Source organism: Dermacentor albipictus, chromosome 8, assembly GCF_038994185.2.
Source record: "Dermacentor albipictus isolate Rhodes 1998 colony chromosome 8, USDA_Dalb.pri_finalv2, whole genome shotgun sequence".
Lineage (NCBI taxonomy): Eukaryota > Metazoa > Arthropoda > Arachnida > Ixodida > Ixodidae > Dermacentor > Dermacentor albipictus.
The window spans coordinates 123,296,343-123,316,351 of record NC_091828.1 but is presented as its reverse complement, the minus strand read 5'-3'; the positions used below and the strand labels follow the sequence as shown (position 1 = coordinate 123,316,351).

The window sequence follows — 20,009 nt, the reverse complement described above, 5'->3', positions numbered from 1 at the left end:
ATTCGCCTTCACTCTGCTATAATTTTGCCTCCAGGCTAGCCCAGATGGTGAAGACACCACGCCTAGAACGCGTTTGTCCCGTTTCACTCTCCACAGCTAGACAAAATTTTATTAAACTACGAGGCTATCCTTCGGAGAAACCCTTATGGGTTTCCTTCGCGGCTGTGTGCGACAGATAAGCAGATGAGAATATAATATTTCCTTTTACAAGTGCCTTTACATACGTCATGTGAACAAAAATTACTAAAGAACGATATATTCTCCAGAACTTGACGCACTTGTCTCTGTACAATTGTTACCAGTGATTACAGGCGCCTGTGCTAAGCCTGCAATGAACCTTTCATTTGCTTTAGTTAACCCTTTGCGCATAAAATCTTACGTAACTCTAAGAAACTCATGCAAATATCAATATTAAAAGCGGTCTTTAATAAAAGAGCTGTGTAGCAATTGCTACAAAGTATTTTGTCGAATATCTCAGTGTGTCACGGGCCTTAATGACAGCGCTAATTGTAGATCAGTTGTAGCGGGCACGGTACCGCTAACCTAGCCGCACTTGTTTAGTACTTCGCTGAGAACTGTTTTTTGTAGGCGTTTTATAGAAGTCGCTTAAAATAGTTCTTTCTCGTTCTTTATTTTGGCCCAATGACCACATTTCGCCGCCTGCTTCTACATATGACCTTCGGCTGCATGCTTACACAAACTGTGGCCGCCTTAGTGCTCAATAGAAAAAATACGAGCTTGCTAGGCTCGTAATTTGATGGAGGGAAATGCTAGTATGGTTATTTCGGCAGACCGACTAATTAGGTCATGAGTACGCTTATTGCGTATCATTGAAGTTTGTCGCTGAAACTCCGCTGAAAATTAACTGGAGTTTTTTCTTCTCTCCTTCTTGCTATGTTTCCCCTCCCTTCAAACAGCCCCCGATATGGTGAGCCATTCTCTGCAATGTCGTTGAGCCGTGGACATATTTCACCCAATTTCCCCATAATGTTTTAGCGTCTACTAGCTATGTCGAAGTGGGCATGATGGTTGTTGTTTCTGTGCGAGATGAGGAATAGAAATGTCTTGTTCAGAATGACATGTCGTATTAGTTTCACGGACATGCTCGCTTACTAAAAAGGTATCTAGTTAGGCATTGACCTCAATAGTCCGCGATGCTTAGTGCTGACAGCCCATTCGGCAAAGAACGTGATAGATGTGTTAAAACCCTGTGCTAGGATAATATGTAGATTATTTGTAGCTCTTTTTCTTCTTGACTCTTTATGGGTGTTACAAACTGCGCGAAAGCCTGTGCTATCGCTAGTATCCGCTGATATTAAGAGGCCTTCGGCCAAGCGAAATCAATGTTTTCGCTCTATCCGGCCAAAATTTGCGATCATCCCTCCTGTCCTTCTTTTCTTTCTCATTAGGCATTTATCTGATGGATCTATTAAATCTGCTACATGCTCTTTTCTTTTTCTTTTCGTTGCGGATAACAGATGAAGACGACAGTGCTGCTGATGAAATGGACGAAAGAGCGTATGAATTCCTTTATTTGGACTTTACTGTATTGAGCTGGATCTTGGCACAGTGCGATTGAATGAGTGACATCAGTTTACGTCGCAGTAGTAAATGCTTTGTCTGCCCAATGAGAAATGTAATATACGAAGCGACTATGGCGTAGAAAGAGACTAACGATTATACAGCGACGGTAGACCCAAGATTAAGGCATAAGGCATTGGATCAAACGCTTTTCTCTTCATTTCATAAAATACATCTACAGAAATTCGCGAGAACAATACCGCTATTCGCAAAACAAGTGGCCAACTATAGAACAATGGCGTGAATCACACTATTCTACCATCACTCCCAAAGACAAAAAAAGCTTCTAAATATCTACAAAACAGCGTTATATGCCGTATGATCCAGGTATGAGCGTTCTCTACTTGCAAGTCAGCATTTTTGTGTCTCCCATTTATTTGTCAATCGTCTGCCTCTGTGCTATGCTCACTTTTATTGTGGATTCACAATTAGCCCGTTCTTAAGCCTCGTTGTAGACTCTGAATCTCTAGCCACGTAGGTCGCTCTATGTAGATGCAACATACTTTTAAAAATGTTTCTGTTACTATGTGGAACCTATGGTGGAAGAATTGTTCATAAGGGCCGGCTCTTCCTTCCTTCGATATTATTGCCGCAGTTGTATACATTTCTTAACAGCATTTCCCCTAACATTTCTTATACAAGTGGAACATCTAAAATTGTTCCACAGATGTTACACCAAAAAGAAGACAGTTACTAAAATGTTCCACTTCCTTATTGGAACTTCTAAGAAGCGAAGTTTAAAGTTAAAACACTTTAACATGTACCAAAACGTTAGCACTTGAGCGTTACTGTACTCGGCCTCGCATGCATGCAGCCACGAATAGGAAATGCGGACGATATCAGTCAGAGAAGAAAAATCGTTTATTTAGGAGGAATGTTTACGCCGGATTTGATTACGACATGCCAACAAGCTTCCATGGCAATTGCAAAAATGACATTTGGCAAATGAAGAAGTGCTGCTCTTTATTTCATCCGTTTGAACGAAAAAACAGCGTCAGTGCCGGGACATGGTCAGATTTTAAGGTGTTAGCCTCAGTAAATCCTGCATCGTACACTGCACTGATTATTCGCTTATTGGGAGAGTTTCGCGTGTCCGGAATGTCCCAAGGAATGCAACGTTCAGCCATCACTCCCTTTGCAGTGCATGACTTTTCTGTTTACAAAAAAAAAAAACATGTCTTGGAGAAAGTGCTTTCACTAATTACGATGCCATGGATTCTCGCGTTCTCGTAAGGTAGTACAGCCACTGTTTTTCCAATAATTTGTCGTTCCTTGACTTGTCACGGCTCCAGTGACCTCGGGGCTTCGCTATATGTCACTGGATAGCTGCAATGTAGCCATATACTTCAACCAGAAAATTACGATAATGATCGTAAAAGTACACGCGTGCTTGTACTACTGCACGCGTAGAAAGATCCCTTTATCGTAACGTAACGAATGCACAGTGCAGTTAGCGCATTGAGTGCAATACTTGGGATGATTGGTCAATTTTTTTTTGTGCAGGTCGGATGAAGATGCAGATGATATAGACTCTAGGGAAGGTAAGAAACATTAGCTTTTTCCCAAAAACATGTACACCGTTCTTGATAAATCTTAGCTTGTTAAAAAATTTAGGAAGAGTCATTACATCCCCAATAATTGAAAACGTTTCGTAGTTCCTACAGCTTGATCCTTGCTAGTTTCGAAGATGAAAGAAGTGATAGTACAATAAAACTGAAAGGCGGGCTAGTTGGTTTTATTTCACTGTGGAAAAGTTTGCGCCCACTAAGCGACGGCATCAGGAAAAGGACACAAGCGCACCGTGCTGGTTTCTGTGTCCTTTTCTTGTTGTCATGTTTAGTGTGCTCCAAACTTTCCACAGTGCTAGTACAACCTGCTTGGTTCAATGCTTGAAGAAGTGAAAGCAAGAACGCAAGACATTGGACGTAATGAGGAAGTGGCAGAAGACCTCTCGAAACTGGTGTCAGTGGAGCGATCCGTCAACCACTGGTCAAGCTCCAGATTGCTAAGTCCCCGCTACCTCCATCGTCCTGGGCGCAGAGTTCCGTAACAGCAGGAACCAGCGGCACCCTCCGAATAACCTGCTGTCTGCCGTAACAACTAGCGTGTAAATTATATTTTCAGTAAACGTTTTTTACGAGCCAATCTTCGTTGAAATGTTATCGCGCTGGCTCAAGACGCGCCTTTCGGCATCTGAAGCTTCTCGAATGTTACCGATGTCACCGAACCTTGTGCAATTTGATTGGTTGAGCGACGAGAATGGTGTAGTACTTCCTGGAAGGCATGTGGACACCGACAATTACACTGGTAACTTCGGTGAGTCATGTAGAAAAGCTGACGCGCTTGACAAGCAGTTCAGATTTTCAACGTTGGATGACTGTGCTCGATGCTATCACTGCGCTGAGTGGCACTGGTTTAGCTGGGATGAAGTTCGCCCAACAAACGGCTTACTTCGGCACTTGCGTTGTGCCACTGTGATTCTTCACCGTTACTGCAAGGTTACACTACGGCAATTCCCTCAAAAGCTGCCGAATGGACATGACTATCCAGCTGCACAAGTGTACTGTGCCTTAGAGTTGCAGGCACCCCCAACTCGCCATTGGGGTCACTTGCGTGCACGGGTGCGTTTGCGACGTGTGCGTTTGGGGGCACCTGCTATTGCGTACAGCTGCTCTGCTGCGTTTGTGCGTATCTTCCATATTCTACATGATGGCAGGAGCAGCAGCCACGAACGGCTATGTTTGGGAGGGTTCGCGAAAATACCTTCACTTTAAAATCGATTTTTTTTACAGCTGAAAGATAGGGACATTTGAGAAATATTGTGCGCAATCTTGACGAATAAGAAAGCTTAGGAGGTTATGTTGACTGAGTGGCCAAGAACGGAGGTGATGAGAAAAAAATGTAAAATGCTCACAAAATCGAGCTGTGGGCCAACGTCGTCCATTTGCTATCGTTCGTATTGCTAACCTACGCGTCAAGATATGAATAGCTTTAAAATGATTAAAATATGTGAGGGCACGTAACGCAATACCATTTTGATATGAGAGAGACTCTGCTAGCCATCAACTAGATCCTTATGCAATGCCCATTCAGAAGCATGTACTTGAGCAATGATCAATTATTTCTTGCAGATGAAGAAGCGGACATGGATGACATGTAAGTCATAAAAATTATGAATTCCAACACTAAGCAGTCAAATATGTTGCGTGCTAGCCCTATAATGGTCAAACGCAGTTACACATCCAGAGAAATTACAGTAGTTTGATCGCCTTTATTCAGGTCATGCATAGTACATTTGTACAAAAGCAGGAAATAAATTTTATTTCAGTCTTCAGCTCATTCGTATACTAATAGGTAATCAGCAATTCGTAACTGATTTGCTGAACTATCGACACCAGGGATATTCTCGCCAGCATATCAAAAACGCTATTATTAGCTATGTGTTACGTTCCGCCTGCTTGAATAAGAATTTTGAGGTATCAAGGTAGTATTATATATACTACGTTGGGCATGATAGTGTTAACCAGTGAACCAGTCGGTAGCGGTCACCCTGGCGTTAACTTCTATTTCACTTACACTTGAAGAACTTGATAAGGTGGAAGCTTGGCGAGTTGTTGATTCAATATCGACATGTTTGCACAGCAGAAAAGACGAGGACTGAAGGAAGAACACAACACAGGAGCTGTGCTGTGTGCTTCCTTCAGACCTCGTCTTTTGCGCTGTATGTCGAACTTGAAGCACCTTTTTTTAAAGCGCAGGCGGAGAGTGCTGTGCTCAAAATTAGGTTCCGTGGACTAGCAGAGACCAAGTTAATTTAAGCCAAGACATGTGAAATCATGTCGGTCAAAGAATACCTTGCATTCGATGCGCTTCCTTATAGATGTCAGAGAGAGAAAGACAGAGAGAGAGAGGGAGCAAGGACAGGAAAAGCAGGAAGGTCCACATGACGAGCGCCCGGTTTCCTACCCTGCACTGGGGGCAAGGGAAAGAGGAATAGAAAGAGGAAAAGATGTGAAGATTTTGAAGAAGGCATTGACACAGTTAAAATCTTCTGTTAGCGAAGCAATATGGCTGTAGATATTGTGAAAAAGGAGACTCAATACATATAAAAATTACTTTTACTGAGGAGAGGAAATGCCGGTAGGGAACAGATATTGCTGCGAAGGTCTTTAAAAAATGAGTTAACAGTTTATAAAGCAAGAACATGATAGGTCCTTCACGGAAAGAAACAAAGTTTAAATATTCAAGAGACCTGCTCTATTCTAAAGTCGACGGTAAATTTCCAGTGGTCTCGGCATATGGGTATGTGAAGAGATTATCTACACATAAACCTCCCTATCCCGGTGTTGTGACGACATCTTTTAGAAATTCGTAGTACAAATTGTATGCTATAAACTGTGCTTTTGTTATTGCAGGTTGGAGTCGCTCGAAGAACGATCTGACGAAGCCGTATCAGCAGATGAAGGTGCGATTACCTTTCACTTTCAATTTATTAACTTAATTACCCCTCCAGTTGGTACTAAATAGGGGCCTCAGTTAGAAAAATGGAAGTATTTTGTGCTCACTTTGGTTCTATGCGTGGTGAAAGGCAACTTTTTCCTTAAAGGCAAATAAACTGGTCATGGCCGCAGTACTGTGAGCAAAGGCTTTTTTGCCTGTAGCTGTTCGAGGAGAAAAAGGAATCTGAATTCTATACTGAAGTTACGCTCATTCGAAAAACACAAATAGGGCATTTGTTTGTTTTTTGTGTTTTCTTGTACAAATGTAAAGACAATAGTTTCCAACAGCTCGCACAACAATTTCCTTACAATAAAAGCTTGCTGTGCTAAAGCAAGCTTCGAAGTGATGGTATTACTTGATAATTAACATCATAATAGTGTGATAATACGATTAATGTCAGGTTGGATGTTAATTCCTGTTCTATTGGTCTTCTTAAAACCTAAGTTATAAATTTTTAGCCGGATGCATTTCCTGCCTATGAAGCGCGAGCTTTCAATGAAGAGTCACCAGTTTGGTTGAGTAATATTTACTAGTTCAGGTCAGGCTAGTTTGTTATACATTCTTCGTAGCAGTGTTAAAGAACACGAGCTTGGAGAAAAAGAATACAGCGGTTACTTTCGACTCAGTTTAATGTCGCCACTCTGTCCCGTCCCTTGTATTTTGTCCCATTTTGTCTTTGTATGCGCTGTAATAGTATTCTGAAGAATCAGTTATGTCAGACATTTTAGAGCATTAAAGTACTCTTATCGTGGAGTTCAAACTGCTTTTAGAAGATAGCGTAAATGACGGACCGTTTGACGGATTTAACGGATCATTACCAATTTGTTTCATATATTAAGGCGACTTCCTCACTTCTTAAAATACAGCCTGACGAGCGACAGGGATCCATACTTGGTCCTTTATTGTTTAATCTTTGTATTAATGACCTTCCTAAAATTCTTTGCTCCCCTAATATCATCATGTATGCAGATGATACTAATCTTTTCTTTGCAAATTCTTCCTTGCGATGCTTAGAAAAAGAAATAAATGATTATTTAAATTTATTATCTGAATGGCTGTACATCAACAAACTACAATTGAATGTCAACAAAACCAAATATATAATATTTAAACCGATAAATAAGCAATTGCCTGTTAATACAACTGTTCTATTTCAAGCAAAGAGGCTAGAACAAGTAACAAACAACCCAAAGGTTTTGGGGGTATGGTTTCAAGAGAACTTCTCCTGGGACAATCATGCCAATAATGTTAGCAATGATATGACAAGGCTGTCTGTATAAAATGTCTGATCTAATACCAATATGGCTAAAGAAAGAACTATACTACGCCCTTTTTTACTCGAAGCTAACTTATTGTGTCTTGATTTGAGGAACAACTACAGCAAAAAACTATGAGAAGTTATTAAGCTTGCAAAAACGAGCAGTCTGAATTTTTAAAAACTAACATGGTAGGCCGCGCAACCCACCCACACACAATCTCTTTGGCAAACATTTACTGATCCGAGCAAATCAAGTTTTTGATGATAGATTACTCTTACATATAAAAAAAACACAGGCTTCATGTTGTCAGCATACATACTTCTCCCCGATACCCATTACGTAATCAAATCAGAAAAGTAGCATTTACGCGTACTAGCTACGGACGTCAGGATATAAACTATCAAATACCAAGGCTACTAAACATGGATAGCCAAAAAATTGATTGTTTGCACCTAATTTTAAGCAATGTATAAAAACCCTTCTCATATATATTTGAATTACTTATACATAAAATGCTATATTACTAAATTTTTTATGCGCTATATATGTGTGCTTTAATCTGCGCTGTAATGTGAATGTACAAACAAACAAAAATTGAAGCATAAATGTTTTTTCACATAGTCATTGTATAATGTATAAATTATGTTGTTTATTTCTATTTTCTACATCGTACTTGCTCGTTCTTGTTATATTTGTTTTTTTTTCATACATTGAATCATCATGTAAGCCGAACGCGCTTAGCAGCAAGAGCCCCTGTCAGGCCGTATGGCCATTAGCTCTTGTTGCATCTTTCTGTAATGAAGAAAGAAAACAAACTTCAATCTTTAAACTTCAAACACTCTATGAAATCGTGAACGTGACAAAATCCCTCAGGTGGGAAGAAACATGGCGACACGGGATATGGCCGGGCTACAATGAAAATTAAAATAGGAGCAACACCTTTATATCCCTACAACTTATTATAGTGTCGAAGAGGCTTCCGTGCGGAGACGCGACATCAAGTTGACAATGTGTTGATCATATTTGGGGTCTCCAGATTTATCTGCAATGCTGTAAATGCTTTACAGCCATTATTGACATTTCTGTTATCTTTTCCTTTTTCAGCGGACAGGAGGTAGACCGGGAGCCTCCGGATTATTACTGAAAATAAACTATAAACAAAAAGATTATACATTGGTTCTTTTCCTATAAAAACCAATTTCGTGCGTTGCGTATTATAAAAAGCGAGTATGATGACGGGCTGTGTTGGCTGAGGTGACCACAGTCGAGAAAGCCAGCGCAACCTTCTTTCTTGTGAGCTAGGTCCCACCTCTTTCCTAAGTGACAGTCAATTTTCTAGCCAGTAAAAAAGGGCGAAACTGGTCTCATTTGTCATCTTTATTTACGGAGCACAAATCAGCTTAGAAATTTGGGCCCATCGTTGAGAAAAAAATTTGATTCTTTAAAGCCTCAATGAATCCCTCGCTGTCCTGCGCTGTCCGACATGGAATAGGGCAACGTCTATTGACTGCTTGACGCCCGTCGTAAATTTTAACAGACTGTATACAGCAAAGTTAGTAAACCTTAGTGGACAATCAATCTACATGCACCGCTCTGGGCAGTTTCACAATTTCGTGAGCTAACTACCTTTTTTACAGAGTTTTACTTCACGAATAGCTTCTCAACAACTTTAGAGGCTTTTTGGAAGCATGATTTCAAAAAATGAATCGCCGCTATTTGAAAATTGACCTTTCCAAAAACGGTAAATTAACGGTTGGGGAAAAAGACAGAAGTGATTAAAAAAAAACGAAGGACTAGCCTGCTGTAAAGGCATGCAAAAGGGCCCTATACAAGGAAGACAAGATTGGTCGTAACGTAAATGGCGATAATTGTACATGACTAGATTGCCGAGAAATTGAACGGTAGACTATAAGCAAAAGTCGCGAATGGTCATGTGGACTTGCACATCAAAATTGAAAGCAAAACTTTGATTATCCGTTCTGTTGCTGCGTTGCTTCAAAAACTTTCGCCGTTGTTTTAGTTCTGATAATTTGCGATATATCGTTTAGCAGACTGAGAACAGTAAAAATAATTTAACAGCTCATAGTGGTTGGTCGTCCAGCTGGCTAAGTTCGTGGCGAAGGCATTCCCTCTGTGGACTGTACTGCGTGGAGGCGCACAAAAAGAATTTTGCACCATCGAAAGGACCTACCGTCACAGAAGAAGGCCGTGCCAGCACTATTGCGCTTTTTGCGATGTACCGGCCTTTGTGAACGTCTTTAACTGGGACGCCTCTTGTGTGTGTGTGTGCCTCCGTGTGTGCGTGTTTTTTTAACGTTTTCCTCTCTGTCCTCTTTCTAACCCTTATCTCCCATCCCCAGCGTAGGGTAGCAAACCGGGGACTGATATCTGGTTAACCTCTCTGCACTTCCTCTTTATCTCTCTGTCTCTGTCCCTCTAACAGCTCATTGTTCTACACAACTTATCATCGGTTTTTAGTTAAAGAGGTCCTGAGCCACCACTCGGGCTTGGTCCGAAACACAGCCCGCGGATAGCATGCGCTGTAATGAACATTGCGAAATTTTGCAGTCATGCGCAACCCGTCAAGCTCGCAAACTGAGCGCGAAGACACATTTTTCCGAAACGTTCTCTTTTAAGAAAGCATGCTCGTCACAATCTTCTGGAGGTTTTGTTTTGTAATATAACAGATTCCCATGGGCGGCTGCTATTGGTCAATAGCTGACATAAATTAAGAAGGGTGTTTGGATCAGTGCGCTTTTTCCTAGGGTTCTTGCGTGCATTTGTGGACGCAGTTTAATAAACAGGCTGAAGTGAGTGAAAAGGATGCAGGATATTGGATTGCCTGACTACTTCGCGACGTGGACGTGTACGCAGTGCCATCTACGTGGACATACAAAATCAAATTTCCCCTGTGGCCCACGGGGACGTTCAGTGGGCTGAGGGTGGCATGTCGCACTCCGCCGTAGCCTTGGCAGTGCAAGGCACTGAAGAAGCAACGGGAGCACAGCTAACGGGATCATACGCAACCTTTGATCTCCATTAACTCGAGCTTCTTCAGAACGTGTTTAGGTACTTCTGGCAGCAAAGCATTTTTGAAATGGTCTACTTTAAGTGAGTCTCTCGACTTCCAGAAGAAATGGTGCACGGCCTCTTAAATTTTCAGTTTAAATGACGTGAACCTAATAGCATCTATTTCGGCATACAAAGGGAGCCACGGACTCGTTGGGTGACATACACCGAAAGGCCATGTAAGTGAACCTTTAAAGATGAACCTTATACCTACGAAATTCTGTCTATATGGTCGAGCAGAGATCTAGTATTTGGATGCCTGGATGGTTGAGAACGTAAATAGCAACGAAATATAAAATGAAAACTCCGGAAAGATTGCCACGTGCAGCAGTAGCCTTTCCAATCGATGCGACCAGGTCAGTGACATTATACACGTCATACCTTCTAACTGCGCAAACCCTCGCACTCTCAGCAACAGCAGTGATGCCCTGCATTGGAAGCTGCTCCTAAACGCAGCTGGACGCTATTCAAGAAGCCGTATAGACACTGCGCTTCCGCGAGCAGCTATTCGATCAGATGCAATGAGTATTTCGTTTTTTTTCTTTTCTTTATAAGCCGGCACCTTTATGTGAAGAGTTATCACGACGCACATCCTTCAATGGGCAATCTTGCTGCTTCAAAATGTGCGCCGTTAGCATGATGGATACACACAAAGAGATGAATGGAATGATTTACGTCTCCAAACGCTTTACAAGTGAAGCGCAGGTGCTCAGTTTCTCAACGATCTCTGATGGCAAATTAAAGGAGCCTCCGTGTTTGTGCCTGTTCCTGCGTTTATATTGAGAAGCCCTGCTGCGATGAAACGAGAGCCCAATGGCAACAAAAAACACAGGCCTTTCATCCGTGTTTGAAGAATGTAGTCCATACGGCTTCTCTCCCAGAGAAGCAGTAAGAAATTAGCGTATAGAGTTAGTTTCCCATGCCAAATTTCCTGGAAATATGTCATTGCAAGACTCCTTGAACAGTACCAACGGAAATGTCACCAGAACTATAACTCTTGATTTGCGAGAACTAGGGAAAACAACAAATGTGCTTTCGCACGTGAAATATGTGGTTCGTTCGTTTTTTTTTTCTTCCGTTACGAGACGATACACTCCGATTGCGGCGGCGACTATCAAGAAGAGACGACTGGTCGCGCACTCTCTTAAAAAATTGGCAGCAGGTTGAATGGTCGATGAGAGTGTTGCGAGAACGTCGCCCACCAATCGACAACATTTATTGGCGCCGTTAGAAGCTGCAATATGGAGGCCTCCTCACAATGGGCGCTTTACCACCTATATAGCAGTTTGTCTCCAGTGATTTGACTTGTGCGGTCGCCATGAATGGATATGTATTTCTCATCTGTGCCTTGATGCTCTCTTTAGGTAAGACTATGTTCATTACCCTTTAAGACCTCAACCTTGCTTACGGATGATAAACTTAGACAAGCTGCCTTATTTATTGCATCAAATCGCACATGTAAGTGTCTCGCAGCTTGATGACATCAGTTGCTTCCACAAAGGGGGTTACTGCAATTCTAGAGTGTTTGCAGGCATAAACTAGCCTAGCGCAAGCTCGGTATAGAATATCTGTATTTATTTTTCTCGTAGAACCTCTTTTTTTACTTGCGAACCCTTCAATCTCACATCCTATGGCTGCAATAAAACAACGGGTGTTAGAAGTGTGTTTTCAGTCAATTTGCCTTATTAGGTGAAATATGTTTCGTGGAGTATTAAGCCGCATTGGTAAATTTATTAGGAAAACTGCTTTTAAAGTTGATTCGACGAGAAGCTGCCATGTTCAGCGTTAAAGACACACAATGTCACAATCAAGAACTTTCGAGATAAAAAAAGAAACGAAGGACACTAATTAAAGCTGTGTTTTCTAAAAAAGAAATAGAAATTTGTAATAGATCACCGAACAGCCACTTTGGACCGAAACGACGCAGGCTAAGCTGTGTAACACGCAATAACGAAAGGCACGTGGCATCGATTCCTTTAAGCTCCCCCACCATCTTGCCGTTGCCAGAAACTAGAACCATTTCTTCATTATTGTGAAGCATTTCTTTCCTAGTTTAGGCAACTAGTAATAATACGGATAACCATTCATGATTCTAAGTATGGGCTGAATTTTTCCAATCAAGATAACGTAACGGGATATCTTTTTGTAGAACTACATTTAGCCGTCGTTCGCGGGCATACTGTAAAAACTATAATTAAAAGGGGCAAATATTACTTTTTAAGACGCCCCTAAAATGGGAAAGGTGGGGACAGTGGCAGGCGTTTGCTCAAAAGCAAAGTTTCACAATTATTTAAAAAGAAATAGCACTCGGCGTACACCGGAGTTTTTTTTTTTTGGCCGGTAGTGCTGATGAGTGAAATTACCAAAATAATGTTTGGTGGTGCACAATCATTTAGTTTTTGATTGACAGGTTTTCGTACTTGTCAGATCTGCAAGTCACAACAGTGCTCTTCTTCGCCGTTACCTAATCTCTTTTTTTTTTCTGGAAATCAGCGCTCAATCTCGCAAAACAAAATGCGATTCCTTTCCACCGATACGTTTGGCCACCTCAATTTTCGCTGAAATAATAACATAGTCGGGAACCCCCGAAGTATATGTCCTTAGCTGAAGAAACACTCGCTCTGTCTTCTTGAATATCAATATGTAAAAGTACTTATAAAGAAACATTATCAGAGCAGAAGCCTAGTAGAAAGAGCCTTCGTACTGTAAGTATAGCAGCAAAAGGAACGTATATGTGGATCGCGTAAAAAGCTTTGTAAATGTTCTCCGAGAGATTGCGAAGTCCAACATATCTCCCTGTGCTCAGCATACTGAACAGCACAAGAAACCTGGCCGGGACAGCGCACACAATTCAGGTAATGATTATAATCAAATATCCACTTGAGTTGACTGGCTCTGTCATTCTTATCCAGATTTTAGCAGTGCTCCCCGTATTGAGCTAATGAACGTCTAAATTTAGTCATTTTCTATGTGCAGAACGAAGGTCCCTGCAAGTATGATGTTGAAGGGTTGAAATCCGGGCCAGTTTGTAGATAGTTGAAGGAAAAAACCAGTCACTAGACACAAAAAACAAGAAGAGAGGTTCACACCAGAACGACCAGTCGTCATTGGGGTGTGAATCTCTCTTCTTGTCCTTTGTGTTTTGTGACTGGTTATTTTTTTCTTCAAGTATTATGTTGTGCGCCTTTATGTGATAGTTTCGCGCACAGCTATATCATAAGAAGGTCGTGTGAAATTTTGCTCAAAATTGTAGGCGCTGTTTTATAGTTCTTAGGAGCTCGGTTTAGAGGAGTCAAGGTATACACGTTTTGAGCGGTTGCGAACAGACTCGATTAATTTATTCAAAAGTCTAAGCAGGTTTTCTGAGTCGCTGTGGTAGCGCCCCAGTCACACAGCCACGTCTATTCCAAGAAAGATCAGGGTCAATGAGCCCCACAGCGAGGAAAGGCGGGGAAAACTGCATTTCCGCGAAGTGAGGACAACGTAGGGATAGACGGTCGCTACATGGGCTCACCCCCCCCCCCCTCCAATCCTAGAATGCCGGAAGCTTAGGTGTGAATAGCGGAAGGAATGAAGAGTTAATGCTCAAGATAAGCTGGCTTCATGCGGTCGCACGACACTGTATCTTCTCTTCCGCAAACGTCATTCTTCAAGGTTTTCTTTGAATGTGAAACCACACGAAAGCGGCCTTTATAGAAAGGAGTCAGTGGTGGCCTGATAGAGTTGGCTCGCAGAAAGACGGGCGTGGTTGTGTTCATTGTAAGGAAACTAAACATATCGCCACGTATCGCCCGTGGGACGATACGTGGGGTTGTAGGTCGAAGCTTGTCGATCCAAGAATCTAGCCTCTGTGCTAAGCTGCCGCTGTCGTTGTGCATTGATGGGTGCCTCAAAACCGGGCTGAAACAGGAACTTCTGACCCATAGAGCATCTCGACTGCGCTGACTACGAGGTCATCCTTGTTTGTTCGTAGCCTCAATGGTACTATGGATATCTTTTCCACCCAGTGCCACCTGTCGAGCGTGGCGGTCAATGACACCTTCAGTTATAGGTGCAGACACTCAACCATGCCATTGATCTGTGGTTCATAAGCCGTGGTGTCATGAGGACGCGTGCCGAGCAGTCTCACCAGGGCAGTAAAAAGCGAGCTTTGGAATTACCGATCTCGGTCAGTCATCATCATCATCATCATAAGCCTGGTTACGCCCACTGCAGGGTAAAGGCCTCTCCAATACTTCTCCGACTACCCCGGTCATGTATTAATTGTGGCCATGGTGTCCCGGCAAACTTCTTAATCTCATCCACCCACCTAACTTTCTGCCACCCCCTGCTACGCTTCCCTTCCCTTGGAATCCAGTCCGTAACCCTTAGTGACCATCGGTTATCGTCCCTACTCATTACATGTCCGGCCCATGCCCATTTCTTTTTCTTGATTTCAACTAAGATGTCATTAACTCGCGTTTGTTCCCTCACCCAATCTGTTCTTTTCTTATCCCTTAACGTTACACCCATCATTCTTTTTACCAGCGCTCGTTGCGTCATACTCAATTTAAGTAGAACCCTTTTCGTAAGCCTCCATGTTTCTGCCCCGTACGTGAGTACTGGTAAGACACAGCAGTTATACACTTCTTTCTTGAGGGATAATGGCAACCTGCTGTTCATGATCTGAGAATGCCTGCCAAATGCACCCCAGCCCATTCTCATTCTGATTATTTCAGTCTCATGATCCAGATCCGCGGTCACTACCTGCCCTAAGTAGACGTATTATCTTACCACTTCCAGTGCCTCGCTACCTATCGTATACTGCTGTTCTCTTCCTCGACTGTTAAGCATTACTTTAGTTTTCTGCCGATTAATTTTTAGACCCACCCTTCCGCTTTGCCTCTCCAGTTCAGTGAGCATGCATTGCAATTGGCCCCCTGAGTTACTAAGCAAGGCAATATCATCAGCAAATCGCAAGTTACTAAGGTATTTCACATTAACTCTTATCCCCGATTCTCCCCACTCAAAGTCTCTGAATACCTCTTGTAAACACGCTGTGAATAGCATGGGAGGTCGTATCTCCCTGCCTGACGCTTTTCTTTATTGGGATTTTGTTGCTTTCATTATGGAGGAATGCAGTGGCTTTGGAGCCGCTATAGATATCTTTCAGTATTTGTAAATACGACTCGTCTACACCCTGATTCCGTAATGCCTCCATGACTGCTGAGGTTTCGACTGAATCAAACGCTTTCTCGTAATCACTGAAAGCTACATAAAAGTGTTGGTTATATACCGCACATTTCTCTATCACCTTATTGATGGTGTGAATATGGTCTATTGTTGAGTAGCCTTTACGGAATTCTGCCTGGTCCTTTGATTGACAGAAGTCTGAGGTGTTCCTGATTCTGTTTGCGATTACCTTAGTAAATACTTTGTAGGTAGGGGACAGTAAGCTGATCAGTCCATAATTTTTCAAGTCTTTCGCGTCCCCTTTCTTATGGCCAGTAGTTATGCGCAAAGGGCAACCGTACCGCGACACCTACGTAACAGCAAATGCTTCCGACACTGTTTCGGCCGTGATGTCTTGTAGAGATGTCTCCTCAGATCACCTTGAGTACCGGTCGACACACGTGAATAGCCGGCTTGCTCGAGGGCCGATGTCGCATGCCGCCGTTAACGCCTGGTCGGTGCGTGTTCCATCCACAAACAGGGGCGAGTGCAGTGGCTTGCTCGTTGGTCAAATCGACGATGGTAATAGCACAAGTGCCACGGTGAGTCTCCAGGGGCACTGCGAGACTGTGAAGCCGAATGGTTTCGCCGAGACGGCAGTATTGCCGCCAGTCGTCAGCTTCTCCCGCGCACTCGTAAGGCGGTCGACTGTTTCCTCCAGGCTCGAGAGTCGGTCTCCTGGACCTGAGACTCTCGCCGCGGAGATAGGTAGCTGTGCCGAAGACGAGCAGTCGCATATGCGGTCAGCGAGTGAAGCTAGCCGACCGAGACTCATCTCGTCGAAATCGGCCAGTACCATGTGTGCGAACTGCGGAAGGCGTTGCAAGAACAGCGCGCGCAAAACTGGAAGCTGGCTCTCGTTTGCGGAGTGCTCAGCCAGTAACTGACGCAACCGGCGCAGCAGTTGCGACGGTCATCGGTCGCCGAGTTCCTCGCAGAGGAGCTGTTGGAACCTACACTGTTGCTATGGCTCGAGGCGTTGCAGGACCGTGTGCCTAGGGTCGTCGTATGCGATGGCCGAAAGTCTACCCGCTAGCAAGTCGTCTATGGCATCGGCAATGTTGGACCATAGCGGGGTGACTACGTGCAGGTATTTTGCGCTCTGTGAAGTGATGCGCCGCAGTTGAAAACGGGCCTCTACTTGTATAAACCAAACTCGGGGATTCTTGGGCGAAAAGCTGGGAAGCTGAAACTCTGCGGCGACGACAGGAAACGTAATTGTGGCGTCGTCTACGGCAGCAGGAGTAGGAGCAGCGTCGTCCATGGCTAGTGTATGAAAAAAAATGTAAATGACCTGGGTCACCATTTGTTCGGAGCTCGGTTTAGCAGAGGCTAGGAATACACGTTTCGATAGGTTGAGAACGGAGGGTCGACTGGGTTTATTCAAGTGTAAAAGCAGGTTTGCCGAGTTTGCTGTGGTGGCGCCTCTCTCGGTCAGCCACCTCGATTCCAAAAACGAGCAGGGGGCAATAACCCCCACAGCGAGGGAAGGCGAGGTAAACTAGATATCCGCGAAGCCTGGGCAACATAGTGACGGACGGTCGCTACATAGTAAGCCATGAAATGTCACTCAATTTCCTCTAAAGAAAAATCACTGAGCAAACCTCTCCGTCTTTCTTTCTCAGCGGCTGCCGAAAGTTATTATGGAGAAGAAAGGCAAGTAACAACAACTCTTTTTCTGAAGATGCATTTAGAAATATATCTGAGGCGTTATTTTTGTTAACCTAATTGCAAACTCGAGCAGTTAAGCGTGAAATAAGTTAAATTAGAAATATACTGATGGTAGTACTACTCCAATAATAATATCTTCCTGCGTCCGCTGTTCCACAGTGCCAGCCTGAATGGCGACCAATACGATTACTTTGCTGAAGAGACCGCAGGAGTGAAGCAGCAACAACAGCGCCCTATAAATATCAAAGGCCAGCAGCAACAGGAGCAAGAGCCACAAGAACAGCGCCCAATAGATATCAAAGGCCAGCACCAACAGGAGGAAGAGCCGCCAGAACAGCGCCCAATAGATATCAAAGGCCAGCACCAACAGGAGGAAGAGCCGCCAGAACAGCACCCAATAGATATCAAAGGCCAGCACCAACAGGAGGAAGAGCCGCCAGAACAGCGCCCAATAGATATCAAAGGCCAGCACCAACAGGAGGAAGAGCCGCCAGAACAGCACCCAATAGATATCAAAGGCCAGCACCAACAGGAGGAAGAGCCGCCAGAACAGCACCCAATAGATATCAAAGGCCAGCACCAACAGGAGGAAGAGCCGCCAGAACAGCACCCAATAGATATCAAAGGCCAGCACCAACAGGAGGAAGAGCCGCCAGAACAGCGCCCAATAGATATCAAAGGCCAGCACCAACAGGAGGAAGAGCCGCCAGAACAGCACCCAATAGATATCAAAGGCCAGCACCAACAGGAGGAAGAGCCGCCAGAACAGCACCCAATAGATGTCAAAGGCCAGCACCAACAGGAGGAAGAGCCGCCAGAACAGCACCCAATAGATATCAAAGGCCAGCACCAACAGGAGGAAGAGCCGCCAGAACAGCACCCAATAGATATCAAAGGCCAGCATCAACAGGAGGAAGAGCCGCCAGAACAGCGCCCAATAGATATCAAAGGCCAGCACCAACAGGAGGAAGAGCCACCAGAACAGCGCCCAATAGATATCAAAGGCCAGCACCAACAGGAGGAAGAGCCGCCAGAACAGCGCCCAATAGATATCAAAGGCCAGCACCAACAGGAGGAAGAGCCGCCAGAACAGCGCCCAATAGATATCAAAGGCCAGCACCAACAGGAGGAAGAGCCGCCAGAACAGCGCCCAATAGATATCAAAGGCCAGCACCAACAGGAGCAACAACAGCAACAGCGCCCTATAAACATCAAAGGCCAGCAACACCCTCAGCGACCACAGAGTATACAGGAGCTTCAAAAACCACACGTCATGAAGCATTACGAACGTCCACAACGTGAACGGCGTCCGCACCGCCAGAAGGGCCCAAAAAGGCAACATCGCCCTGGTTCCCGCTCATGGAATCACAAAGGACAAAAACAACAGCATCGGTATCCCCAGTATCCCCAATATCCCCAGCGCCCACAGTATCCTCAGGTTCCCTCCAGACCATGCCGGAAGGGTGGCCAAAAGAGTCACCACAAGTGTTCAAATCTGAAGGAAACTGACAGGTTGCCGCTACCCGACGAATACTTTGGTCGTGGTGGTCAGGATACGAAGGGCCAGAAGTGGTGGCCCATCGAGCCGGCTCAGGTAAAGGGCACCAAAGGAGGTCAGAAAGGACAGGTTGACGACGTTGGTGCCTACAAAGACTACGCCGAGGAGGGGAACAGGGATGACGAAGCAAGTTTTGAAGGAGGGCTGGAAGAGTAGAGAAGCATAGGCATGAGGAACGCACCTACTTTCCATGCAAAAACGCCGTAAGTATGGCGTGGGGACACCTGTACCAGTTTAATGCCGCAGCTTTTCGAAAAGGCGTAGAGCAAACAAAATAGTTGTAAATTATTAAGGAGAGGGAGAAGAATGAGACAAGCTCTTCTCATCAGCGTATCTTCATATTCAGTGCGGACGCCTGAACAATGTCGCCAATGGAAGTTCGTGATCAGCTGTATGCGTTCTCAGGTAGTCTTCCATTCTTCAGTAATAGCCTGAGTGCCTCTTGGCGTCAGTGATCTTAATGGAAGCGGTGCACTTATCATGGAATGAGGTGACGGCTGACACAGTGAACGAGGTTCTAACAGCAAATGGGTGGTCCTGCAAATGTCACAGAATAGTCTAATCGACAGTGTAAAAAGTGTAAAAAGGTGTAGCCTTAGTTTAAAAAATCTTTCAGTGGATTACTAGGTTATTTCGCATAGCGGTAGGGCGTTCTATATTTAGAAGAAAGCTGAAAATATGAGCTTTCGTAACACGACCACGGCTATATTGTGCTAAGTTCCACACACAAAAAAAAACTGCGTTACGAACATAAGCTCCTACATTCGTATTCCCGATTTTGTTTCATTTCAGGACTTGGAGCCTTGCTTTGCCCTTCATATCATGTGCATGGAACTACTTGTTGCGGAATAATAAAGATCAACTCAACTGTAAGCGGCCCAATACACTGAAGCGCACAAGCTGACTGAGAATAAACATGTTTATTGTCATCTCTACCGCTAAGTAAGTGTGGTTAGTGGCATTACAGGCCCTAATGTCTTCGACATTTATCAGACTTCAACCTTTACAAGTTGCGCAGTGGTGAACTGTACTTTAAGTTCCAAGGGCACTTATGAAAAAATAATTCTTGTTCCTCGTACTTATGCACGAGGAACAGGAATTATGTACGTACTTATGTCGTACTTATGTCAAAGACACGTTTTGTAAGATACCTTTCAAAG

General features: G+C 43.9%; 1 protein-coding gene and 1 long non-coding RNA gene across 2 annotated transcripts; both read left to right on the top strand.

The window, feature by feature from the left end:
* The first annotated feature begins 915 nt into the window (after positions 1-915).
* LOC139049160 (uncharacterized) lies at positions 916-8,509 on the top strand. The gene is made up of 6 exons (XR_011508141.1): positions 916-928; positions 1,479-1,518; positions 3,085-3,122; positions 4,713-4,737; positions 5,997-6,046; positions 8,445-8,509. It is a non-coding gene; the product is annotated as an uncharacterized lncRNA (long non-coding RNA).
* A 3,061-nt stretch (positions 8,510-11,570) lies between these two features.
* LOC135913001 (involucrin-like) lies at positions 11,571-19,784 on the top strand. Its single transcript, XM_070524393.1, has 4 exons — positions 11,571-11,773; positions 17,246-17,276; positions 17,451-19,052; positions 19,642-19,784. The coding sequence occupies exons 1-3, from the start codon at positions 11,728-11,730 to the stop codon at positions 19,003-19,005; spliced, it is 1,632 nt and encodes a 543-aa protein (XP_070380494.1). The 5' UTR covers positions 11,571-11,727; the 3' UTR covers positions 19,006-19,052; positions 19,642-19,784.
* Positions 19,785-20,009: the final 225 nt, after the last annotated feature.